Genomic DNA, 20,528 nt, shown 5'->3' on the forward strand with positions numbered 1-20,528 from the left:
ACCTCCATTGGGAGAAGACTACCACCAAGACCCCTCTTCCTTTGGATTTGGGATGAACTTTGCCATTGTATCTTTCCTTTGATTGTGTTTGAGACTTGTGGATCTTGTGTTGTTACTCTAGTGGATGTGTAATCGGGAATTGTTGGAGTGATTGTTCCTTTGTGTTCCTCTTTGTGTTCTTGCGATTTCTCTCCATTTTCCCCCTCCAAGTGTGAAAAGGTCCTTCCTAGGGTTCTACCCTACATCACCCGGCCTTACCCGACCCGACTGTCAGGTTGAAGCATACCATCTTTACAATGTCGGTCGCCAAATTGATGAGCCACGAGCTTGGAATGCGGAGCTGCTCTGCCCCTTTTATACTTAAGTACTCACTCAAATGAGACGTAATAAAAAGTACCCCTGTAGTTTGTTTATCAAAGACAAGAGTGTTATAATTTTCCCATTGATTGTTGTTGCTTTTGTTTATGAGAGAAATCCCCCAGTGGGTGGCTTAGCTGCGAATCCGTTTCGCCCAAGTTTGTAAAAAAAATATTTCCTACCGAGTGACGAGCAAGCCTCTCACTCGGGGGCTTAGATGCGAATCCGTTTCACCTAAGTATTTGAAAATCCTACCGAGTGGAGAACAACCCTCCCACTCGGGGGCTTAGCTGCAGTCCAGTACTCGCCTAAGTATTTGAAAATCCTACCGAGTGGTGAGCAACCCTCCCACTCGGGGGCTTAGCTGCAGTCCAGTACTCGCCTAAGTATTTGAAAATCCTACCGAGTGGAGAGCAACCCTCCCACTCGGGGGCTTAGCTGTAGTCCAGTACTCGCCTAAGTATTTAAAAATCCTACCGAGTGGAGAACAACCCTCCCACTCGGGGCTTAGCTGCAGTCCAGTACTCGCCTAAGTATTTGAAAATCCTACCGAGTGGAGAGCAACCCTCCCACTCGGGGGCTTAGCTGCAGTCCAGTACTCGCCTAAGTATTTGAAAATCCTACCGAGTGGAGAGAGAACCTCCCACTCGGGGGCTTAGCTGCAGTCTAGTACTCGCCTAAGTATTTAAAAATCCTACTGAGTGGAGAACAAACCTCCCACTCGGGGGCTTAGCTGCAGTCCAATACTCGCCTAAGTATTTGAAAATCCTACCGAGTGGAGAGCGAACCTCCCACTCGGGGGCTTAGCTGCAGTCCTGTACTCGCCTAAGTATGAAATCCATTCCAATCCGCAAGGACGACGAGGTGCAGGTTGACTGCTACCTTCTCCTTCGGAGCTACGCCACAAATACAATGTGTGCTCTGCAAGGACGACGAGGTGCATGTCGACTGCTACCTTCTCCTTCGGAGCTACGCCACAAATACAACGTGCGCTCTGCAAGGATGACGAGGTGCAGGTCGACTGCTGCGTTCTCCTTAAGAGCTACGCCACAAATACAACGTGCGCTCCATCCCGATCCGCAAGGACGCAGGTCGACTGCAATCTGTGCTCCATCCTTACCTGCAAGAGCGATGAAGAGCAAGTTGACTGGATTCTCCACCTCAGGGCTGCGTCTCAAGCATTAAAGTATATTCCGAGTGAAGAACAAAGTTCGCTCAAAGGCAAATGCAAGCATATTCAACGATAAGCCAAGCTCGGATAACATCCTACGGATTCAGAAGTGCTCGGGCGTCAAGCCTGTAAATGTTTATCGGTTACAAAACCACTCGGCATTCCGAGGCAAATTTAAAGCTAAGCATAGAAGTTTTTCTTACTCCTCAGCTGGAGGACTGGAGGGCGCGACAAATTGGTCCAAGTCAATTCAGTCAGCAATCCGAGTGGCAGCAGCAATGAAGGTCTCCATGAAAGATTGGAAGTCGTTCTTCTTGGTATTGGCAACTTTTATGGACGCTAGCTTCTACTCTCACGCATCCTTGCAGTGAACGCGGACCAGGGACAGGGCAACGTCAGCACCACACCTAGCAGAAGACTTCTTCCATTCTTGCACTCGGCCTGGAACTTCATTCAGTCGAGTCATTAGAGACTCGAGGTCATTTTGAAGAGTCGCTCCTGGCCAGAGTGTCGTGTCGATTTGAGACGCCACAGCCTTTAGTCGAGCAAGGTAGTCAACCACACCAGCAACACGAGACTCCAATCGGAGCACGTTCATGGTAGTTTCATCCTTCATAGGAGAATTAATGGGATCCAAGCCTGTCTCCACTTGGCTGGTCTCCTCCTCGAAGTTTTGGCAGAATTCTGTAAACACAATTCAAAGATAAACCAGCAGTTCTACGAAGAGTTGACGATAACAAGTCAGTCGGGTAGGAGAGATTACCCTCGAGCATGATGAATAACTTCTTGGAAAGCCCCCCAGATAGACCTCTAGATCGTTCTTCTTCCCCGCCAGTTCACTAGCCTTGTCACTCAGAGCTATCTTGTCATTCTTCAGACGGCTGACCTCCTTGTTGGCCGCGTCGAGAGCAGCTTTCAGATTGGCGTTCTCCTCTTCAAGTTTACCGACTGAAGCCAGTTTTTCTTCCGCAAGCTTCATTTTTGAAAGATCGAGGATGTCGCCTAGAGGGGGGGGTGAATAGGCGTTTTAAAATAATTACAGTTTAGGCTTGAACAAATGCGGAATAAACCTAGCAGTTAATTTGTCAAGCACAAAACCTAAAACAACTAGGCTCACCTATGTGCACCAACAACTTATGCTAAGCAATATAAGCAACTATGTGATAGCAAGATATATGACAAAGAACAATATGGCTATCACAAAGTAAAGTGCATAAGTAAAGGGCTCGGGTAAGAGATAACCGAGGCACGCGGAGACGACGATGTATCCCGAAGTTCACACCCTTGCGGATGCTAATCTCCGTTTGGAGCGGTGTGGAGGCACAATGCTCCCCAAGAAGCCACTAGGGCCACCATAATCTCCTCACGCCCTCGCACAATGCAAGATGTCGCGATTCCACTAAGGGACCCTTGAGGGCGGTCACCGAACCCGTACAAATGGCAACCCTTGGGGGCGGTCACCGAACCCGTACACTTTGGCAACCCTTGGGGGCGGTCACCGGTACCCGTCAAATTGCTCGGGGCGATCTCCACAACCTAATTGGAGACCCCGACGCTTTCCCGGAGCTTTACACCACAATGATTGAGCTCCGAACACCACCAACCGTCTAGGGCGCCCAAGCACCCAAGATGAACAAGCTCAAGGGCACCAAGCACCCAAGAGTAATAAGCTTCTCAACTTGTAACTTCCACGTATCACGTGGAGAACTCAAACCGATGCACCAAATAAAATGGCAAGGGCACACGGAGTGCCCAAGTCCTTCTCTCCCAAATCCCACCAAAACAACTAATGCTAGGGAGGAGAATGAGAGGAAGAACGAAAGAAGAACACGAAGAACTCCAAGATCTAGATCCAAGGGGTTCCCCTCACATAGAGGAGAAAGTGATTGGTGGAAGTGTGGATCTAGATCTCCTCACTCTTTTCCCTCAAAAACTAGCAAGAATCCATGGAGGGATTGAGAGTTAGCAAGCTCAAAGAAGGTCAACAATGGGGGCAAAAACGAGCTCAAGAGATAGGGAACCATTGGGGAAGAAGACCCCCTTAAATAGGTCCCCACGAATCTGCCCGTTATGTGCAGAAACCTGTAGGACCGGTACAACCGGTTCACGAACCGGTACAACCGGCCAAAGCAGAGGAAAAACCAACCCGGGAAAAGCTCTAAGCGGTACAACAGCCTGGGGAGCCGGTAGTACTGGTTAAACCGGTTAAACTGGTCAACAACCGCCCAAGAACCGCTCCAAAACATAAACTAGTCCGGTGGTAGAGCGGTACATGGCCGGTACAACCTCCGGACCAATTCTGGAGCGGTACAACCGCTCCAAACACCGGTTGTACCGGTCAACCGGTACAACCTCTCTACGGGGCGGTACAACCTCTCTATGTAAAACAGGCAATATCAAAACAGCCACAACTTTCGCATACGAGCTCCGAATTCGATGAAACCAAGTTTGTTGAAAAGCTAGCAACAAGGGCTAACACAATCTTGATAGAAATATCAATAAGAAGCAAATGAGAAAAGACCCATAAGAAAATGGTGAGAACCCTTCCTTGGATAAGACCGGTAAAACCTCCAACACTGAAAACATCATAGAAGACGCATGCGAACTCCGTTTTCGATGAACTCGAGCTTGTCATAAAAATGACCATAAGCTCCAAATCTCACAAGGAGAAGAACCAAACAAGAACCAAAAAGATGATGCAAGGATGCAATGGTTTGAGCTCTCTACGAATGATACGATCAAGCAACTCATCGAGAGCCCCCCTTGATAGTACGGCAATCAATCCTATAACCCGGTCTCCCACAACTACCGTGAGACCGGTAAAATAGAAAACCTATCAAGGGCAAACCTTTGCCTTGCACATGGTCCACTTGAGCTAGATGATGACGATCTTGACTCCCTCAAGTTGGACCACCTTTCTTGATTGCATTGGCTCGAAGAAGACTAGTTGATTGCTCCCCCATACTCCACTATGGGTGAGCCACTCTTCTTCACATCTTCATAAGTCCATTGTCGCCACAATGGACGGCAAGCTTCAAGCATATGATCTCTTCGTGATGATTCTACTTGAGCTTGCACACCGCAACCTAACCCCACAAAGAACTCGCATGAAGACCATGGGTTAGTACACAAAGCGTAATTGACCATGTTTACCATACCATGGGATCGCTTGATCCCTCTCGGTACATCTTCTATGCTTTGTGTGTTGATCAACTTGATTCATTCTTTGACTTAGTCTTGATGAACCTTGAATCTTTCCAACTCTCTTCATTTGGATGATGTCTTGAAGGTAAACATGAATGATCACACAATCTTCTTCTTCAAGACATGCTTGCAATAAGCTCAACACTCATAAGACCAATCTTTGGATAATTCCTTAATAGCAACTTGGTCATCAAAAACTCTCCTTGAAACCAACAAATGGACTCCAAGAAAAGCCTATGGACAAACCCTTCAAATATAACTCAAGGCAACCATTAGTCCATAGAGATTGTCATCAATTGCCAAAACCAAACATGGGGGCACCGCATGTTCTTTCAGTTTTGTCCAAAGCCGCCTTCTGCGCCTTGGCAGGGTCATGGTCCTTCTTCTTCAGAGCCTCCTTCATTTTATCTGCAAAATGACAATGAGATCAGAATCAGGAATGGGCCGAAAGATAAAGACAACCATCAAATTCTCACCAGTCATACCTTTTGCTTCGTCTTTCGCCTTTTGAAAGTTCTCCTGAACAAGCTTCAAGTCAAGGTCGAGCTGGATCTGTTTGTTTTCCAATTCAGTATAGCGAGTCACAAGCTCGCAAGATTTCTGCGAAGGGTCAGTCGACAGACATCAAAGATAGGTTGCTTCCGAGTGACTAAGAGAAAAATCGTAACATTTCTAAGACTACAGCCGAATCAAAATATTCGACAGTAGTCTCGGGGACTACACCCAGTGGGTGCACTCAGCGTGCCCCCACTGGTTCTACCGACTCGATCTGATCAGTCGGCCGAAAGAGACAAAGCGTTTATGATCCTAAAACCATAGTTAACTGCCAGCAGTCAGCCACGGTCTCATCATGATCGTTCAAAAAAAAACACAGGTTCTTCAGACCTTAGTCGACTGCCAGCAGTCGACCATGGTCTCGGGGACCACACCCAGTGGGTGCACTCAGCGTGCCCCCACTGGTTCCAAGATTCCATTCGACATGGTCCGACCAGACCGAGTGAAGAAGTTAGAGTGAAGAAATTCAAAATACAAAGACTACAGTCGACTGCCATCAGTCCACCATAGTCTCGGGGACTACACCCAGTGGGTGCACTCAGCGTGCCCCCACCGATCCAAAATTTCAATCGACACACCTAGTGGGTGTACAGATACAAAGATCTTCGGAAAGAAAGTCTTCAGATAGCATATCCTAACAGAACAAGCGGTGATCAACTAACCTAGATGTTGCTCTGAAGGGCTGAGCTAGCATCATAGGCCGCTTGGCTGGCTTCCCGGATCGCCTTCACCTGCTCCATCATGATCCCCACCTGGCGTATAGCCTCCTTAGCAGCACCCACTTGGTCCTCTGGGACGTGGTGTGTGGCGAAAAGGGAGGGCAGGTCAGCAGTGGACGACGAAGGCCGAACACTCGTCAGTGGCACAGCGAAGGATACGAAATGCCGAGTGACATCGCCACCCTCTTGAACCGATGTCTCAGGCACTGATGCAATCTGAGTAGTCTTGCCAGCCGGCGCCTTTTTATTCCTCCTCGCCCTCAGTGGCACCTCGTCGTCATCATCAGGGAAATCGACATGAGGGGGAGCTACAGGAAAAATCCAAAGTTAAAAACGAAAATCCAATCGACCAAAAGTGAAACTACAGAAATCGTACCAAGGTTGGAGGTGGCAGCATCTTCCATTTCCTGGTCTTCATTCCTGGCGGAGGTCTCGGAGGTAGCGGCACTGCAGATTTCAGAAACCAGTCGGTTAGTCATCAAGTCGACCAAGAGTCTGTCCATGCTAAATGAGAAAACACAAGTTCTGCTGTTACCCAGAAATGGTAGGGATGGCCATTTTCATCTTGGGCAAGGCCTTCGGCGGCTTTGATGACGCTGCCCGTGGATGCTTCGTCGCTTTTTTAGTCGATGCCGGAGAAGCCGTCCGAGGGCGTTTTGACGACTACACAACAGGCGCGGCCGCTTTGCCACGCTCGCTCGCGGGGTCATGGATAAGCTTGGATCGCCTTTCCGTGCGAGGAGGATCGACCTCCTCCTCCTCTTCTTCACTAGAGCCGTCGTCGTCCTCTTCCCCCTCACCATCAGATTGCCACTCCTCCCCGCTTTCACCTCCGCTCGCCTCCTCCTCCTCGGTCTATTCTTGCGCCCCGTTGGGCATCGAGTACATCTCAGTAATGGTCTAGAAGACAATAAACAAGACAAAGGTCAGTCAACTAATTTTAAGCAAACAGAATGAAGAAAGCAAGGCCACAGTCAGCGATGCAGAATCGGACCTGATCTACTTCGTATGATTGGTCGAGTGGAGGAATCCTCCTGGCTCCCTGGGGGTTGTCTTTGTTCCCTGTGATACTCGACAACCACCCCTCCAACGTAGCCTCGTCGACCTCCTCCAGGTGAATCCGAGTGGTTTCATCGAGACCCGAATACAACCACATCGGATGGTCACGAGCTTGGAGCGGTTGGATGCGCCTCCGGAGGAAGACCTCTAGCAGATCCATACCAGTTACCCCGTCACGGACAAGCTGAACCACTCGACTAACCAACACTTTGACTTGTGCCTTCTCTTATGGTGTCACTTTCAAGGAGGAAGGTTTTTTCTGCTCGGTTCAAGGAGAAAGGGGGAAGACCCGTCGCCTGTCCTGGGGTCGGCTGGTCTCTGAAGTAGAACCAGGTCGACTGCCACCCGCGGACCAAGTCAGGAAGAATCATAGTTGGAAAAGAACTTTTGCTTCTCATCTGGATCCCAAGACCCCCGCACGTCTGAATCACTTGCGTCTTATCGTCACTCGACCTGGCTTTCTTAACCAACTGAGAACGACAAGTAAAAATGTGCTTGAAGAGGCCCCAATGAGGACGGCAACCCAAGAAATTCTCGCACAAAGACATGAAGGCAGCAAGGTACACGATGGAATTTGGAGTAAAGTGATGGAGTTGCGCTCCGAAAAAGTTCAAGAAACTCCGGAAAAAAGGATGAGGGGGCAGGGAGAATCCGCGGTCGACGTGAGTGGCGATAAGGACACACTCACCCTCGAGAGGCTGCGGCTCGATCTCGTTCCCCGGGAGGCGCGCAGATCCATGAGGAATGAGTCCCCCCTCGACCAGGTCGTCCATGTCATCTGGGCGAATCGCCGAGGGCATCCAGTCGCCCTAGATCCAGCCCCGCGGCAAGGCAGACCTCGAGGAAGATCTGCCCCGACCGGACTTCTTCGCCTTCGCCTGCGCCGCCGTCTTCTTCGCATGCTCCAGAGCCGCCATCTTCTCCTTCACCATCGCCGCAGACGAAGCTCGAACGGACTGACGACACCAGGATGAGAGCAGAAGTGGTGGAGAGATTCGAGAAGAAAGAGGGGAAATGAAGGCGCACTGTTCAAACGCCCTGAGCCAGCGGCTTATATGGAGTTGCTTCCGAGTGATTGAACTGTAGGCCCAGGCGATCCTGTCAAATCCCGCAACAGTCGCGCGCGCGATACGTGGCAAAAAAGGTGGCACAAAGATCGAGGCGTCTCTGCCCTGTCCTGTCCGATTACTGCGGCCTCCTCTGCCTCGCACGCTTCCCAAAATTCAAATCCCGCAGAATCCGCGAGCAGCAGAACAACTTGTCAGACAGGGGATCTCCTCACACCGTCACTCGGAACTTTTCAAGTAAAGAAATTCACTCGACTGAAACCAAGAATGGATCAAGGCGACCGAAAAAGAAGTTGGTGTCATTACTCAAGTTCTTGGATCCAGAGCCAGATACACTCATAGCGCGAAAAATGGGTCGGGAGAGTTCTCAACTCCTTCCCCACTCAAACCTCGATCCATTCGGGGGCTAATAATGAAGCTATGTACCTAAGGTAGGGTCATGGACCTGTCCAAACTACCCTACCCAAGGACATCTCTAGAAGAAATCACCTGTCAATCGACTCAGAAGTGTTCCACTCGACACACTCGACCATGAAGCCAACCACTCGACCATGAAGCCAACCACTCGACGGCCGGGAGAGACTAAAGTCACTCTGCATGCAAACGGTCGGTCATTGAGTAGCTTTTATGATCATCATAGCACTTTACTTGTGGCGTTACCAGTAACGCCAGATCTTAATGTACCTTAAATCCTACATAACTGAGGGCCGGAGGGGTCTGGCGAACTCTATAAGCCACCCCCTCCTCAGTGTAAAGGGTTGGCACCCCTGTAACTCATACACGCATAATCCAGTCGACCGCCTCTGGGCTCCGAGACGTAGTGCTGTTACTTCCTCCGAGAAGGGCCTGAACTCGTAAATCCCTTGCGTATACAACTACTCCATAGCTAGGATCTTGCCTCTCCATTCCTACCCCCCTACACTACTGTCAGACTTAGAACCACGACAGACACCGTGTGGACTATGGTTTAGAGAAACCTAAGCTGTCGTTTCTTGAAAGTTTGGGGTTGCGACGCTTATGTGAAAAGTTTCATCCTGATAAGCTCGAACCCAAAGCGGATAAATACATCTTCATAGGACACCCAAAACAGTTGGGTATACCTCCTATTTCAGATCCAGAAGCAAAAGTGATTGTTTCTAGAAACGGGTCCTTTCTCGAGGAATAGTTTCTCTTGAAAGAATTGAGTGGGAGGATGGTGGAGACTTGATGAGGTTGTTGAACCATCACTTCAACTAGTGTGTAGCAGGGCACATGAAGTTGTTCCTGTGGCACCTACACCAATTGAAGTAGAAGCTTATGATAGTGATCATGAAACTTCGGATCAAGTCACTACCAAACCTCGTAGGTCGAAAAGGATGCGTACTACTTCAAAGTGGTACGTAATCCTGTCTTGGAGGTCATGTTGCTAGACAACAATGAACCTACGAGCTATGGAGAAGCAATGGTGGGCCCGGATTCCGACGAATGGCTCGAGGCCATAAAATCCGAGAGAGGATCCATGTATGAAACAAAGTACAGACTTTGGAAGAACTACTTGATGGTCGTAAGGCTGTTGGGTACAGATGGATTTTAAAGGGAAGACAGACAATGATGGTAAGTATCACCATTAAGAAAGCTTGACTTGCGTTAAGATGTTTTCCGACAAGTTCAAGGAGTTGACTACGATGAGGCTTTCTCACTCGTAGCGATGCTAAGAGTCTATTAAAATTATATTAGCAGCTACTGCATTATTTATGAAATCTTGCAGATAGGATGTCAAAATCATTGTTTCCTCGACGATATTCTTGAGGAAAAGTTGTATGTGATACAACCAGAAGGTTTTGTCAATCCTGAAAGATGCTAACAAGTGTGCAAAGCTCCGGCAATCTTTCTAGGGACTAGAGTAAGCATCTCGGAGTTGGAATATACGCTTTGATGAGATGATCAAAGATTTTGGGTTTATACAAAGTTTATGAGAAACTTGTATTTCCAAAGAAGTGAGTGGGAGCACTATAGCATTTCTGATGAGTATATGTTGTTGACATATTGTTGATCGGAAATGATGTAGAATTTCTGGAAAGCATATAGGGTTATTTTAAAAGTGTTTTTCAATGGAAAACCTGGATTAAGCTACTTGAACATTGAGCATCAAGATCTATAAGGATAGATCAAAACGCTTAATAGTACTTTCAAATGAATATGTACCGTGACAAGATTTTGAAGGAGTTCAAAATAGATCAGGAAAGAAGGAGTTCTTGGCTGTGTTATATGGTGTGTGTATTGAGTAAGACTCAAGACATGACCACGGCAGAAGAGAGAGAAAGGATGAAGGTCGTCCCCTATGCTTCAGACGTAGGCTCTATAGTATGCTATGTTGTGTACCGCACTGGAAGTGTGCCTTGCCATAAGTCAGTCAAGGGGTACAAGAGTGATCCAAGAATGGATCACATGACAGCGGTCAAACTTATCCTCAGTAACTAGTGGACTAAGGAATTTTCTCGATTATGGAGGTGGTAAAAGAGTTCGTCGTAAAGGGTTACGCCGATGCGAACTTTGACACTAATCCGGATTATTCTGAGTAGTAAACCGGATTCGTATAGTAGAACAGTTATTTGGAATAGCTCCAAATAGAGCGTGGTAGCTGCATCTAGGAGATGATATAGAGATTTGCAAAGCACACACGGATATGAAAGGTTCAGATCCGTTTACTAATAACCTCTCTCACAAGCGAGATATGATCAAACCCCATGGGCGTCGATTCATAACAATCACATAGTGATGTGAACTAGATTATTGACTCTAGTGTAAGTGGGAGACTGTTGGAAATATGCCCTAGAGGCAATAATAAATTGTTTATTATTGTATTTCCTTGTTCATGATAATTGTCTATTATTCATGCTATAATTGTATTGACCGGAAACCGCAATACATGTGTGAATACATAGACCACAACATGTCCCTAGTGAGCCTCTAGTTGACTAGCTCGTTGATCAACAGATGGTCATGGTTTCCTGACCATGGACATTGGATGTCATTGATAACGGGATCACATCATTAGGAGAATGATGTGATGGACAAGACCCAATCCTAAGCTTAGCACAAGATCGTGTAGTTCGTATGCTAAAGCTTTTCTAAATGTCAAGTATCTTTTCCTTAGACCATGAGATTGTGCAACTCCCGGATACCGTAGGAATGCTTTGGGTGTACCAAATGTCACAATGTAACTGGGTGGCTATAAAGGTGCACTACGGGTATCTCTGAAAGTGTATGTTGGGTTGGCACGAATCGAGACTAGGATTTGTCACTCCGTGTGACGGAGAGGTATCTCTGGGCCCACTCGGTAGGACATCATCATAATGTGCACAATGTGATCAAGGAGTTGATCGCAGGATGATGTGTTACGGAACGAGTAAAGAGACTTGCCGGTAACGAGATTGAAAAAGGTATCGGGATACCGACGATTGAATCTCGGGCAAGTACTATACCGGTAGACAAAGGGAATTGTATACGGGATTGATTGAATCCTTGACATCGTGGTTCATCCGATGAGATCATCGTGGAACATGTGGGAGCCAACATGGGTATCCAGATCCCGCTGTTGGTTATTGGTCGAAAAGTTATCTCGGTCATGTCTGCATGGTTCCCGAACCCGTAGGATCTACACACTTAAGGTTCGATGACGCTAGGGTTATAGGGAATAGATATACGTGGTTACCGAATGTTGTTCGGAGTCCCGGATGAAATCCTGGACGTCACGAGGAGTTCTGAAATGGTTCGGAGGTAAAGATTTATATATGGGAAGTCATGTTTTGGTCACCGGAAAAGTTTCGGGTGCTATCGGTAACGTACCGAGACCACCGGAAGGGTTCCGGGGGTCCACCAGGTGGGGCCACCGGCCCCAGAGGGCTGCGTGGGCCAAGTGTGGGAGGGGACCAGCCCCAAGTGGGCTGGTGCGCCCCCCCCCCCCACCAGGGCCCAAGGCGAAGAGAGAAGGGAAAGGGGAAAACCCTAGGCTTAGATGGGTCTAAGGCCCACCTAGTGGTGCGCCCCCCCTCTCTCCCCCTTGGCCGCCCCCTAGATGGGATCTAGGGCTGGCCGCCACCCCTAGGGGTGGAAACCTAGGTGGGGGCGCAGCCCCTCCCTTTCCCCTATATATAGTGGGGGTTTGGGGCTGCCATAAAGATGAGTCTCTCTCTCCCAAGGCGCAACCCTACCTCTCTCCCTCCTCGTCTCTCGTAGTGCTTGGCGAAGCCCTGCTGGAGTATCGCGCTCCTCCACCACCACCACGCCGTCGTGCTGCTGCTGGACGGAGTCTTCCCCAACCTCTCCCTTTCCCCTTGCTGGATCAAGGCACGGTAGACGTGACCGGGCTGCACGTGTGTTGAACGCGGAGGCACCGTTCTTCGGTGCTTAGATCGGATTCGGCCGCAATCTGAATCGCTTCGTGTACGACTCCACCGACCGCGTTCTTGTAACGCTTCCGCATAGCGATCTACGAGGGTATGTAGATACACTCCCCTCTCTCTCATTGTTAGTCTCTCCATAGATAGATCTTGGTAATGCGTAGAAATTTTTGAATTTCTGCTACGTTCTCCAACAAATAGTAGTAGAACAACCCACCTTTTATACTGACTTTTTTCACTTCACTAGCAGGATATGGTATTAAACTGGTTGAGATTTCTAAATTTTAACTGGCTGAGATACAAAATTAGTGAGCTGTGATCCAGAAAATCTAACATTTTGTGGGATGAGTGAGAACCTCGCTTGCACCCCTACCACGTGAGCGGTTAGTCAATCGTCTTTTTTGGAAATGTAGAGAAAAGCTTTGCCCCGAGAGTTTTACAAAGAAACAAAGTGCACGTGCTCATATATGATCTACACTCACGACATCAAATAACTCAAACACATAGTGCCCGCCATCGTTCGTAACCGAACCTCCTCTCTGATCTTACAAACAACAACAACACATGGCATAAGTGAGATATTTTCTAAATACTCTGATAACCTACAAATGTAGGGGATTAATTGTAACATTTTTTTATAAAAAAGAGTGTTGAACACAACGAGAAGCTAAATGTAAGATTTATATTCTGTAAGGTTCATTCAACCACTGATACAATCCTATGTATACCGAACGTTTGCTTTACCTAGAAACACAAAATAAAATTACTTTGTGGGTATGAAAGGATAGTTTGCAAGAAAGTAAAGAACTCGTAAATAAAAGTTAGTTGCTACAAAATAAAAGAACAAGAAAATAAAATATAGCGAGTGTGGAGTAATGATGGTAGCACGTGTGGAATTGTCCATAGGCCATTGGTTATAATATGTACTACTCCCTCCGTTCCGAATTACTTGTCTCGGAAATGGATGTATCTAGAACTAAAATAAGTCTAGATACATCCATTTTTGCGACAAGTAATTCTGAACGGAGGGAGTAGATAATAATAATCATTTCCGTTTTATATGTGCGAGAGGTCTCTACTAACATATTGTCAATACTTGAACTCATGCGTACTTATGATTGAAACCCTTAACAAGCATATGCAAATAATAGAGATTCATTAATGTGCGAGAGGTCTCTACTAACATATTGTCAATACTTGAACTCATGCGTACTTATGATTGAAACCCTTAACAAGCATATGCAAATAATAGAGATTCATTAATGTAAAACCCAATCCAAGCATTATATATTGGTCACCTTCATCCCATATATGTAACAATTCATAAACTTAGGACATACTCCAGCCGCCCTATCCTAAGCAAATTAATCACATAATACAAAATCCTTAGGCCTAGTTTGGCAACACAGTTTTTCCAAAATTATAGTAATTGAAAACCTCAGTATTTCAATGTGTGGGCAATGAATACTACGGTTTCAGAAAATCACATTTTTTTTTCTCTGATTTAGCAAAACTACCAACGTGTTTGGAAATTGCAGTTTTCTCAGTTTTCTGGATTTGACTTTTGCCTACTCATTGCATAGATAATCCTGAAGATAGCTAGCTGAACCAAACTACTCAAGTCTTATACAATTACGTGATCAGCCTATGTGAATTAACAGTCGTCGCTTGCATGTAGTCGTCTCTCGTAGACGCTAGGATCTGTAGTAGAGTTATCTTGTACCTCTGACCTCTGGCAGCATGGAATCGATCAGCTAGCTAGCTTTAGCCTGCTCTGTACAGCTATGCTCAAGTATAAATCGATCCACTCCATGATCTAAACCTCCGCGGATGCGGATGTGCTAAGTCGATGCTAAATCATGGCATCTGTATGTGTACGAGCGCCATCCAATAGGATCAAACGTCTAGCACAATCTAATCTACAGGTTGCCTGTTCTTGCGCTAGCACAATAATCAAAGATTGAAGAGATCAACGGCCAGAAAGAAGATGGACTTGAGCGAGCGTTTCTCAGTTTAGAAAAAAGAGGTTGGGACCTCTTTTTCCTATACAACAAAAAAACCATGGTTTTAGATATACTATGATTTATAAAACTGCAGTAATTATCGAAGCCAAACACGTCAAAGCATTTAAAACCGAGGTTTCTAAAAAAACTATGGTATTCTCCTAAAACTCCAAAAATACCGAGCAGCCAAACTCAGCCGGCATGATCCCATACATGTGCGCAAATGGTGGATACCAAAGGAGAACCATAGTAGATCACCCATTATCCCATATGACACAAAGAATCTACTCAGACATAACGAAGATGCAAGAAATCATTGGATAATAACTAATAGCATCTTGGTCGGGGAGTTTAACCTCCTTTTCAAAAAACAATTAATAACATCAAATACCATGTTTAAGTAGGGGATTACAGAGGTTTTGCGAAAGAGTAGTCCACTATATAAAGATGGAGTAAGGTGATGGAAATGCTGATGAAGACGGTGGAGTTGATGGAGGCGATGGTTCACATGGCGGCACTCCAGCCCCACTGGAAGAGAGGGGGAGAGGCCCCCTCCTTCTTCTTCTTCTTCCTTGGGCCTCTCCCCTAGATGGGGAGATGTTTCCCGCTTTGGTCGCTGGTGCTCATGGCTCCCGGAGGGTGAGAGCCCCCTCCGAGATTGGATCTCTCTTCTCTCTATTTTCGATATTTTCTGTGTAGGATCACCATTTCTTAAATAACTTCGGATCTATAACTTTGATTGTGCTGAAATTTTAAGGGAATTTTTGAAATTTTGGGATCTTTCTCGCGGTCGAAGGAGAGGTCAAACCGGCCTAAGGAGATCCCACGTGGTATGCACATGTCTCGCCCCCTGACCGCGCCGAGGGGGTGCATGGCCACTTGGTGGCTCCCCTCACAGCCATCTTCTGGATGGTGGAGTCTTTTGTCCTAATTTCTTTTAAGTCTTTCCATATGTTTCTAGCTCTGAAAATTGTTCATCTAAAAAGCCAAAAAAAAAACAATAGAAAACAGGAACTAGCATTTGTCACCGGATTAATAGGTAGTCCAAATAAGAATGATATAAATTGTCCCAAAAGTATGTAAAAATTATATAAATATAGCATGAATATAACAAAAACTATAGATACGTCGAAGACACGACGTATCACACTCTTGCATTTTGCTTATTCCAAATCTCGCGTGATATGAAGAGGAGGGATGTCATTCCATTCCTCTTGCTACTGATGCCATTTTGGCCATTGATGTTGGCCATCGAGCACCACCAATCCATGGGGAGAAGGAAAATGTCCCAATTCGGTGTGCATATCAATCATTTCGAGCCAAACTTTAATCACATCTCGAATGCGCCTTGTGAATCTACGTTTGAAGAACATGTGCACCACAAATTCCAGTTCACGCTTGCACAATTGGCATAGTCAACAATTTGGTCAACCGCGTTGTGACCACTCCTTTTTTGTCTAGAATGTGATCCTCTTTCCTTTCTTTTTAGACCGCTGAAAAGCATCGCCTTCTCATGAATTAGTGAGTACCCATTTTATATTCTATTGTTCAGACTAGCTAGCCTGAATGAGATTGCTCTCACTATTCAATGAAGTTTATATATCGATATACATGGTTTGAGGCAGATTGATACAAATGGTTCAAGATAGAGAGAGAAAGATGGAATTCAAACTTGATTCTCGTGATGAAACTGACACCTGCACAAGGAGTTCGATAGAGTTTCATTACTTTAATACATCCCGCTCATGGTAGCTTCATATTTAGAGCTCCTAATTGGTGCCTTTGCGCCAGTTGAGAACTGGCGCTCACGCACCTCCCGCTCGGTCAGCCCAATATAACATAGCGAGTGCTGGCTCTGTTCCTAGATCGCTAAATCGGCAGATCTCGGTGTAGGGGATCTATCCTAGGATTCTAAAAGCGATGGCAACAAGAACACACGATTTTACCTAGGTTCAAGCTCTCCGAGGAGATAATACCCTATGTTCTGCTTATGTTTATTGCGATGGGGTGTAGTACAGAGTACATATATTAACCAAAAGATTGCAATGTGCCATTTACGAGCTTAGCCTCTCAGTTTATATACATACTTGGGGTCCTAGGGTTACAAGATACTAGTTGGCTACATACGAGAAGACAGGGTTCTCCACGGATCTAGCGTTTTGGAGTATACGTCAAGTCTTCTCGATCTTCCTTGCAAACGTCATGGGCCGTCCGAAGTGGCCCAAGACGGAACCGATATGGAGGTCCTCGACCCGGGCACCCGGCCCACCAGGTTGCGGTCGTTATGATGAGAGGCCCCTTAGCCGGGACACTGTAAAGTTCCTAGTTCGCTCAGTTTTTTATTTCTCTCGTTCACTCGGTTTGGTCAGTTTTTAGTTGACCTGCCGCTGTTAACCGCTGACCGTTGACCAGGGACCACGTTGACTAATGGCTTTTAAAAAAAAGTTCACAAAATTTTCAAAAATTTGTGAGAAAAAATCATGAATTTGAAAAAAAATGCATGCAATATTTTTCAGACATTAGTTTATTAATTTATTTATTTTCTCAAAACTTTATTAATTTATTTATTTTCTCAAAAATACTCAAAAAAATCAAGAAATTTGGAAAACAATTCATGGAATGTGGAAGAAAATCATGAATTTGAAAGAAGTTCATAACTTCTTTAAGAAAATCATGAATTTGAAAAAAGTTCATAACTTCTTTAAAGAAATTCACGGATTTAAAAAAATTGTGGATCTGAAAAAAGTCACGTATTTGAAAGGGGGAAATGTTCGGGAATTTAAGGAAAAAACATTTAATTATTTGAAAATATTCTCAAATTTGAAGAATTTGTTTGAAGTTTAAAAGAATCACATATTTAAAAAATGAAAAAAAGTAAAAAGAAAAGATAACCGAACAAACTGTCCCAATCGTACAAAGAAACAAAAATACTGGTTGGAAGCTTCTAAAAGTTTACAATAACCGTCCAGAAAACTTCCCAAAATCCTTTTTTAGAGGGGTGCTTCCCCCCTTTTTGGGGGGGTAGAGAGAGGTGCTTCCCCAAACCAGTCACCGGACATCACTCAAACTCAAATACTTTTAAATGTGCGGGCCCACAGAGAATCGATCGAGGGGGAGTATATACCATGTAGAGATTGTTCGGGAATAGATATGATTTTTCTTTTTTGCGTTCAGGAATAGATATGAATTGTTTTCATCTTATCTCTAGGAGGTGTCGTATCCTTCAAATCTTGTACTTAATATATACTCGCTCTCGAGGCTCAATAATATATCCATCATATTCCGTTAATCTACTCTCTATTCCCTTACACGAAATGTTTTTGCCATAATAATGGGTATTCATCTGAACACCCATGAATTATGTTGGGCCCGCCCCTGAGTACTACACGTACTGCCATGTTTCATCAAAAATAATTCGACATTGCTCGACCACAATTCAATTGAAATACAGCCTTTTCTACAATGTTTGAAAGATTTCAAACACCACCGGTCGATGTTTTCTGAACTTATTTCTTTTTGTGTACGTACATATATACCCCAATTACTGACTTATTCCATTTGTAGCATTAATAGGTGCTTACATGTCCATAAGGGCGAACGGTTTACGAGGCAAAGGTGATGACACTCCCGGCGACGTTGTTGCTGCGGAACTTGGAGACGGCGCAATCCGTGGAGAAAAGACTGGAGGATAGGTATTTCGGTGCGCCGCCCATGATAGGCATCTTGGCGCTGATGTCTACCTTGCTGACATACTCCGGCTGGTAGGTCTGGCCGAGCACGCCGTGGACGCTCTTGGTGAGGGAATGGAACTTGAAGCCGAGGTCAAGGTGCACGAGGCTGTCGCTCCCGGTCTTGCCGTAGTTGTGGATCCTGGAGTCCTCCTCGGTGATCGGCACCGCGTTGACGGAGATGCCGAACACGCCGTCGAGCTCCACCATGACGGCATTCACCGTGTCGATGCGCGTGACGGACAAGGAGGGCAAGGCCTTGGAGACCCACCGGGTGTTCTTGACGGTCTCCACATCGACGGCCTTGCCGTCCAACATGATGTGGATGTGGTCCTCCTCCTCGTCCCAGATGGCGGCCTTGCGAGCGCCGACGTAGAGGCGGTGCTGGCCGAAGCTGACGCCGATGGCCTGGATCCACGTGAAGTTGCGCCTTATGGCGGGGTTGTGGTTGCCGATGAAGTGGGCGTTGATGTGGAGGGCCTCGTCGGAGAGGATGCAAAAATCCTGGTCCTTCTTGCCGTGGAAGTAGAAGGTGTTGCCGTCCCCGCCGGTGAAGCGGGGGTCTCCGCACGAGCTCCCCGGGACGAGATCACACACTGATTGTACATGCAACGCGTTAGCATATGAACTGAGAGGATGGATCTCATCCTCAAGATCAACTAGCTAATGCTAGCACTCCCGATGTAGATATATCGGTTTGAGCGACAAGTAATATGCATCGGAATGAGTAACAGAGTTGGCCAGGCCGGCGTGGAACAACTTACCGCAGAATGCCATGCAGTATTTGCAGTAGGCGAGGCACTTGTTGGGGCAGCGGCTTGGGCAGGACACGACGCAAGGCTTTCCGCGCCTCTCGCGGCAGGTGACCGCGTACAGCCTCTTGGTGCTGTTTTTGGGGATGGTGATGGTCTGGAACGTGGCCTTGGGCGGGAGCTTCGTGGGCGGACCATTCTCCGAGGGTTGCGCCGACGCCACGCCGCACGCCAGCGCGAGTGCCACCAGGAGGCAGCAGCCTACCACCACCATGCCGCCGCGCCGCGCCATTGCGACGGCGATGGAGCTGGTGAAGAGCTACCTTCTTCGATGTTCGATCAAGTGTGTGTTTGTAGCCGGCTTTCGATGGTTGTGGTGTGCGTTTGTGTGGCGCCGACCGGGGGATTCTTATGGGAGATGGAAGTGGCGTGGTAACTTTAGCCAGGGAGCTTAATTGGAGGCGAAGTGGCTTACTTGCGAAGTGGCGTAGGGGAGGACAAAGTGACGCTGTGACCATACATGCTTGCCGTTGCTGAAATTAAGCAAGGGTCGTCGGCTCGACGTGGGGTTACACAAGCTACCTGCTCGGATCCAGCTTTGGCGCGCATGCATGCATATGACTCTGCATATGCATGGCACTCCGTTGTTTCGCGTGCTTTGACCAGCGCAAAGTCTTACTTTCCGGATGTGTATCAAGAACGTGATAGCTGAGCCCTGAGCTACGCTGCTGCTTTCTCCGGAAAGATTTGGACCAAAGCTACACATCGGCCCAAGGATCCAGCTAGCATGCATGGTGGTCAGCTCAACCGGAGATCTAGATATCATCACCGGCACAAGTTTATCACTTCCGTCACCGGAAGTCTCACCCGGCGAAGGAACTCGATCGGCCGCACGCATCAATGGCCAAGGTCAACTATAACATTCCTCCATCAGAACACAAGACTTTTTTTTAACACAGTATAGGTGCAAGCGCTCATATACACGCGCATACACTCAACCCTATGAACGCACACGCGTACAACCTACCCCTATGAGCACCTTCGAAAGACTGAGCCGACATATCATCTTGAAATTTACGAAGTTATCGTAGGCACCTCGTTATCGACGGGAACGTCTCCTCTCACTGAATGCGCATCGCCGAAAATACTGAAATAAATGCAAGCACCAGGATTTAAACTCTGGTGGGGTGGGAATACCACAGTCCCTCTAACCATCCAACTACAGGTTGATTCGCATCAGAACACAAGACTTACGAGGTGCGATGGTGCTCTCTTCTCCTCTCTCCCCCCTCTCTCCTGGGGCGTCGCCGGCCCGCGGCTCCCCCTCGTCGGCGCTCCAGCCTTGTGTGGTTTCCCTCTCTCCCTCCCCCCTGAGGTCCCCTCTGGGCTCCTCATCGGCGGCGAGTCCCGTCCCCTCCCGCTCTTCGGCTCCCCCGCCCAATGTGGCGGCCCCGGCTACGCCCCGGGCCAACAGGTTTTGGGCGCTCGATTCGGATGACTCCGGCTCGGATTCTGAGGCTCTCCCCCCCCC

At 47.1% G+C, this 20,528-nt stretch overlaps 1 protein-coding gene across 1 annotated transcript; it reads right to left on the minus strand.

The window, feature by feature from the left end:
- Nucleotides 1-17,797: 17,797 nt before the first annotated feature.
- Nucleotides 17,798-19,384, minus strand: LOC119277134. Its single transcript, XM_037558363.1, has 2 exons — nt 19,010-19,384; nt 17,798-18,841 (listed from the first exon to the last, which is right to left on the minus strand). Exons 1-2 carry the CDS (start codon nt 19,287-19,289, stop codon nt 18,120-18,122), a joined length of 1,002 nt encoding a protein of 333 aa, XP_037414260.1. The 5' UTR covers nt 19,290-19,384; the 3' UTR covers nt 17,798-18,119.
- Nucleotides 19,385-20,528: the final 1,144 nt, after the last annotated feature.

This window comes from Triticum dicoccoides, chromosome 3B (genome assembly GCF_002162155.2).
Source record: "Triticum dicoccoides isolate Atlit2015 ecotype Zavitan chromosome 3B, WEW_v2.0, whole genome shotgun sequence".
Lineage (NCBI taxonomy): Eukaryota > Viridiplantae > Streptophyta > Magnoliopsida > Poales > Poaceae > Triticum > Triticum dicoccoides.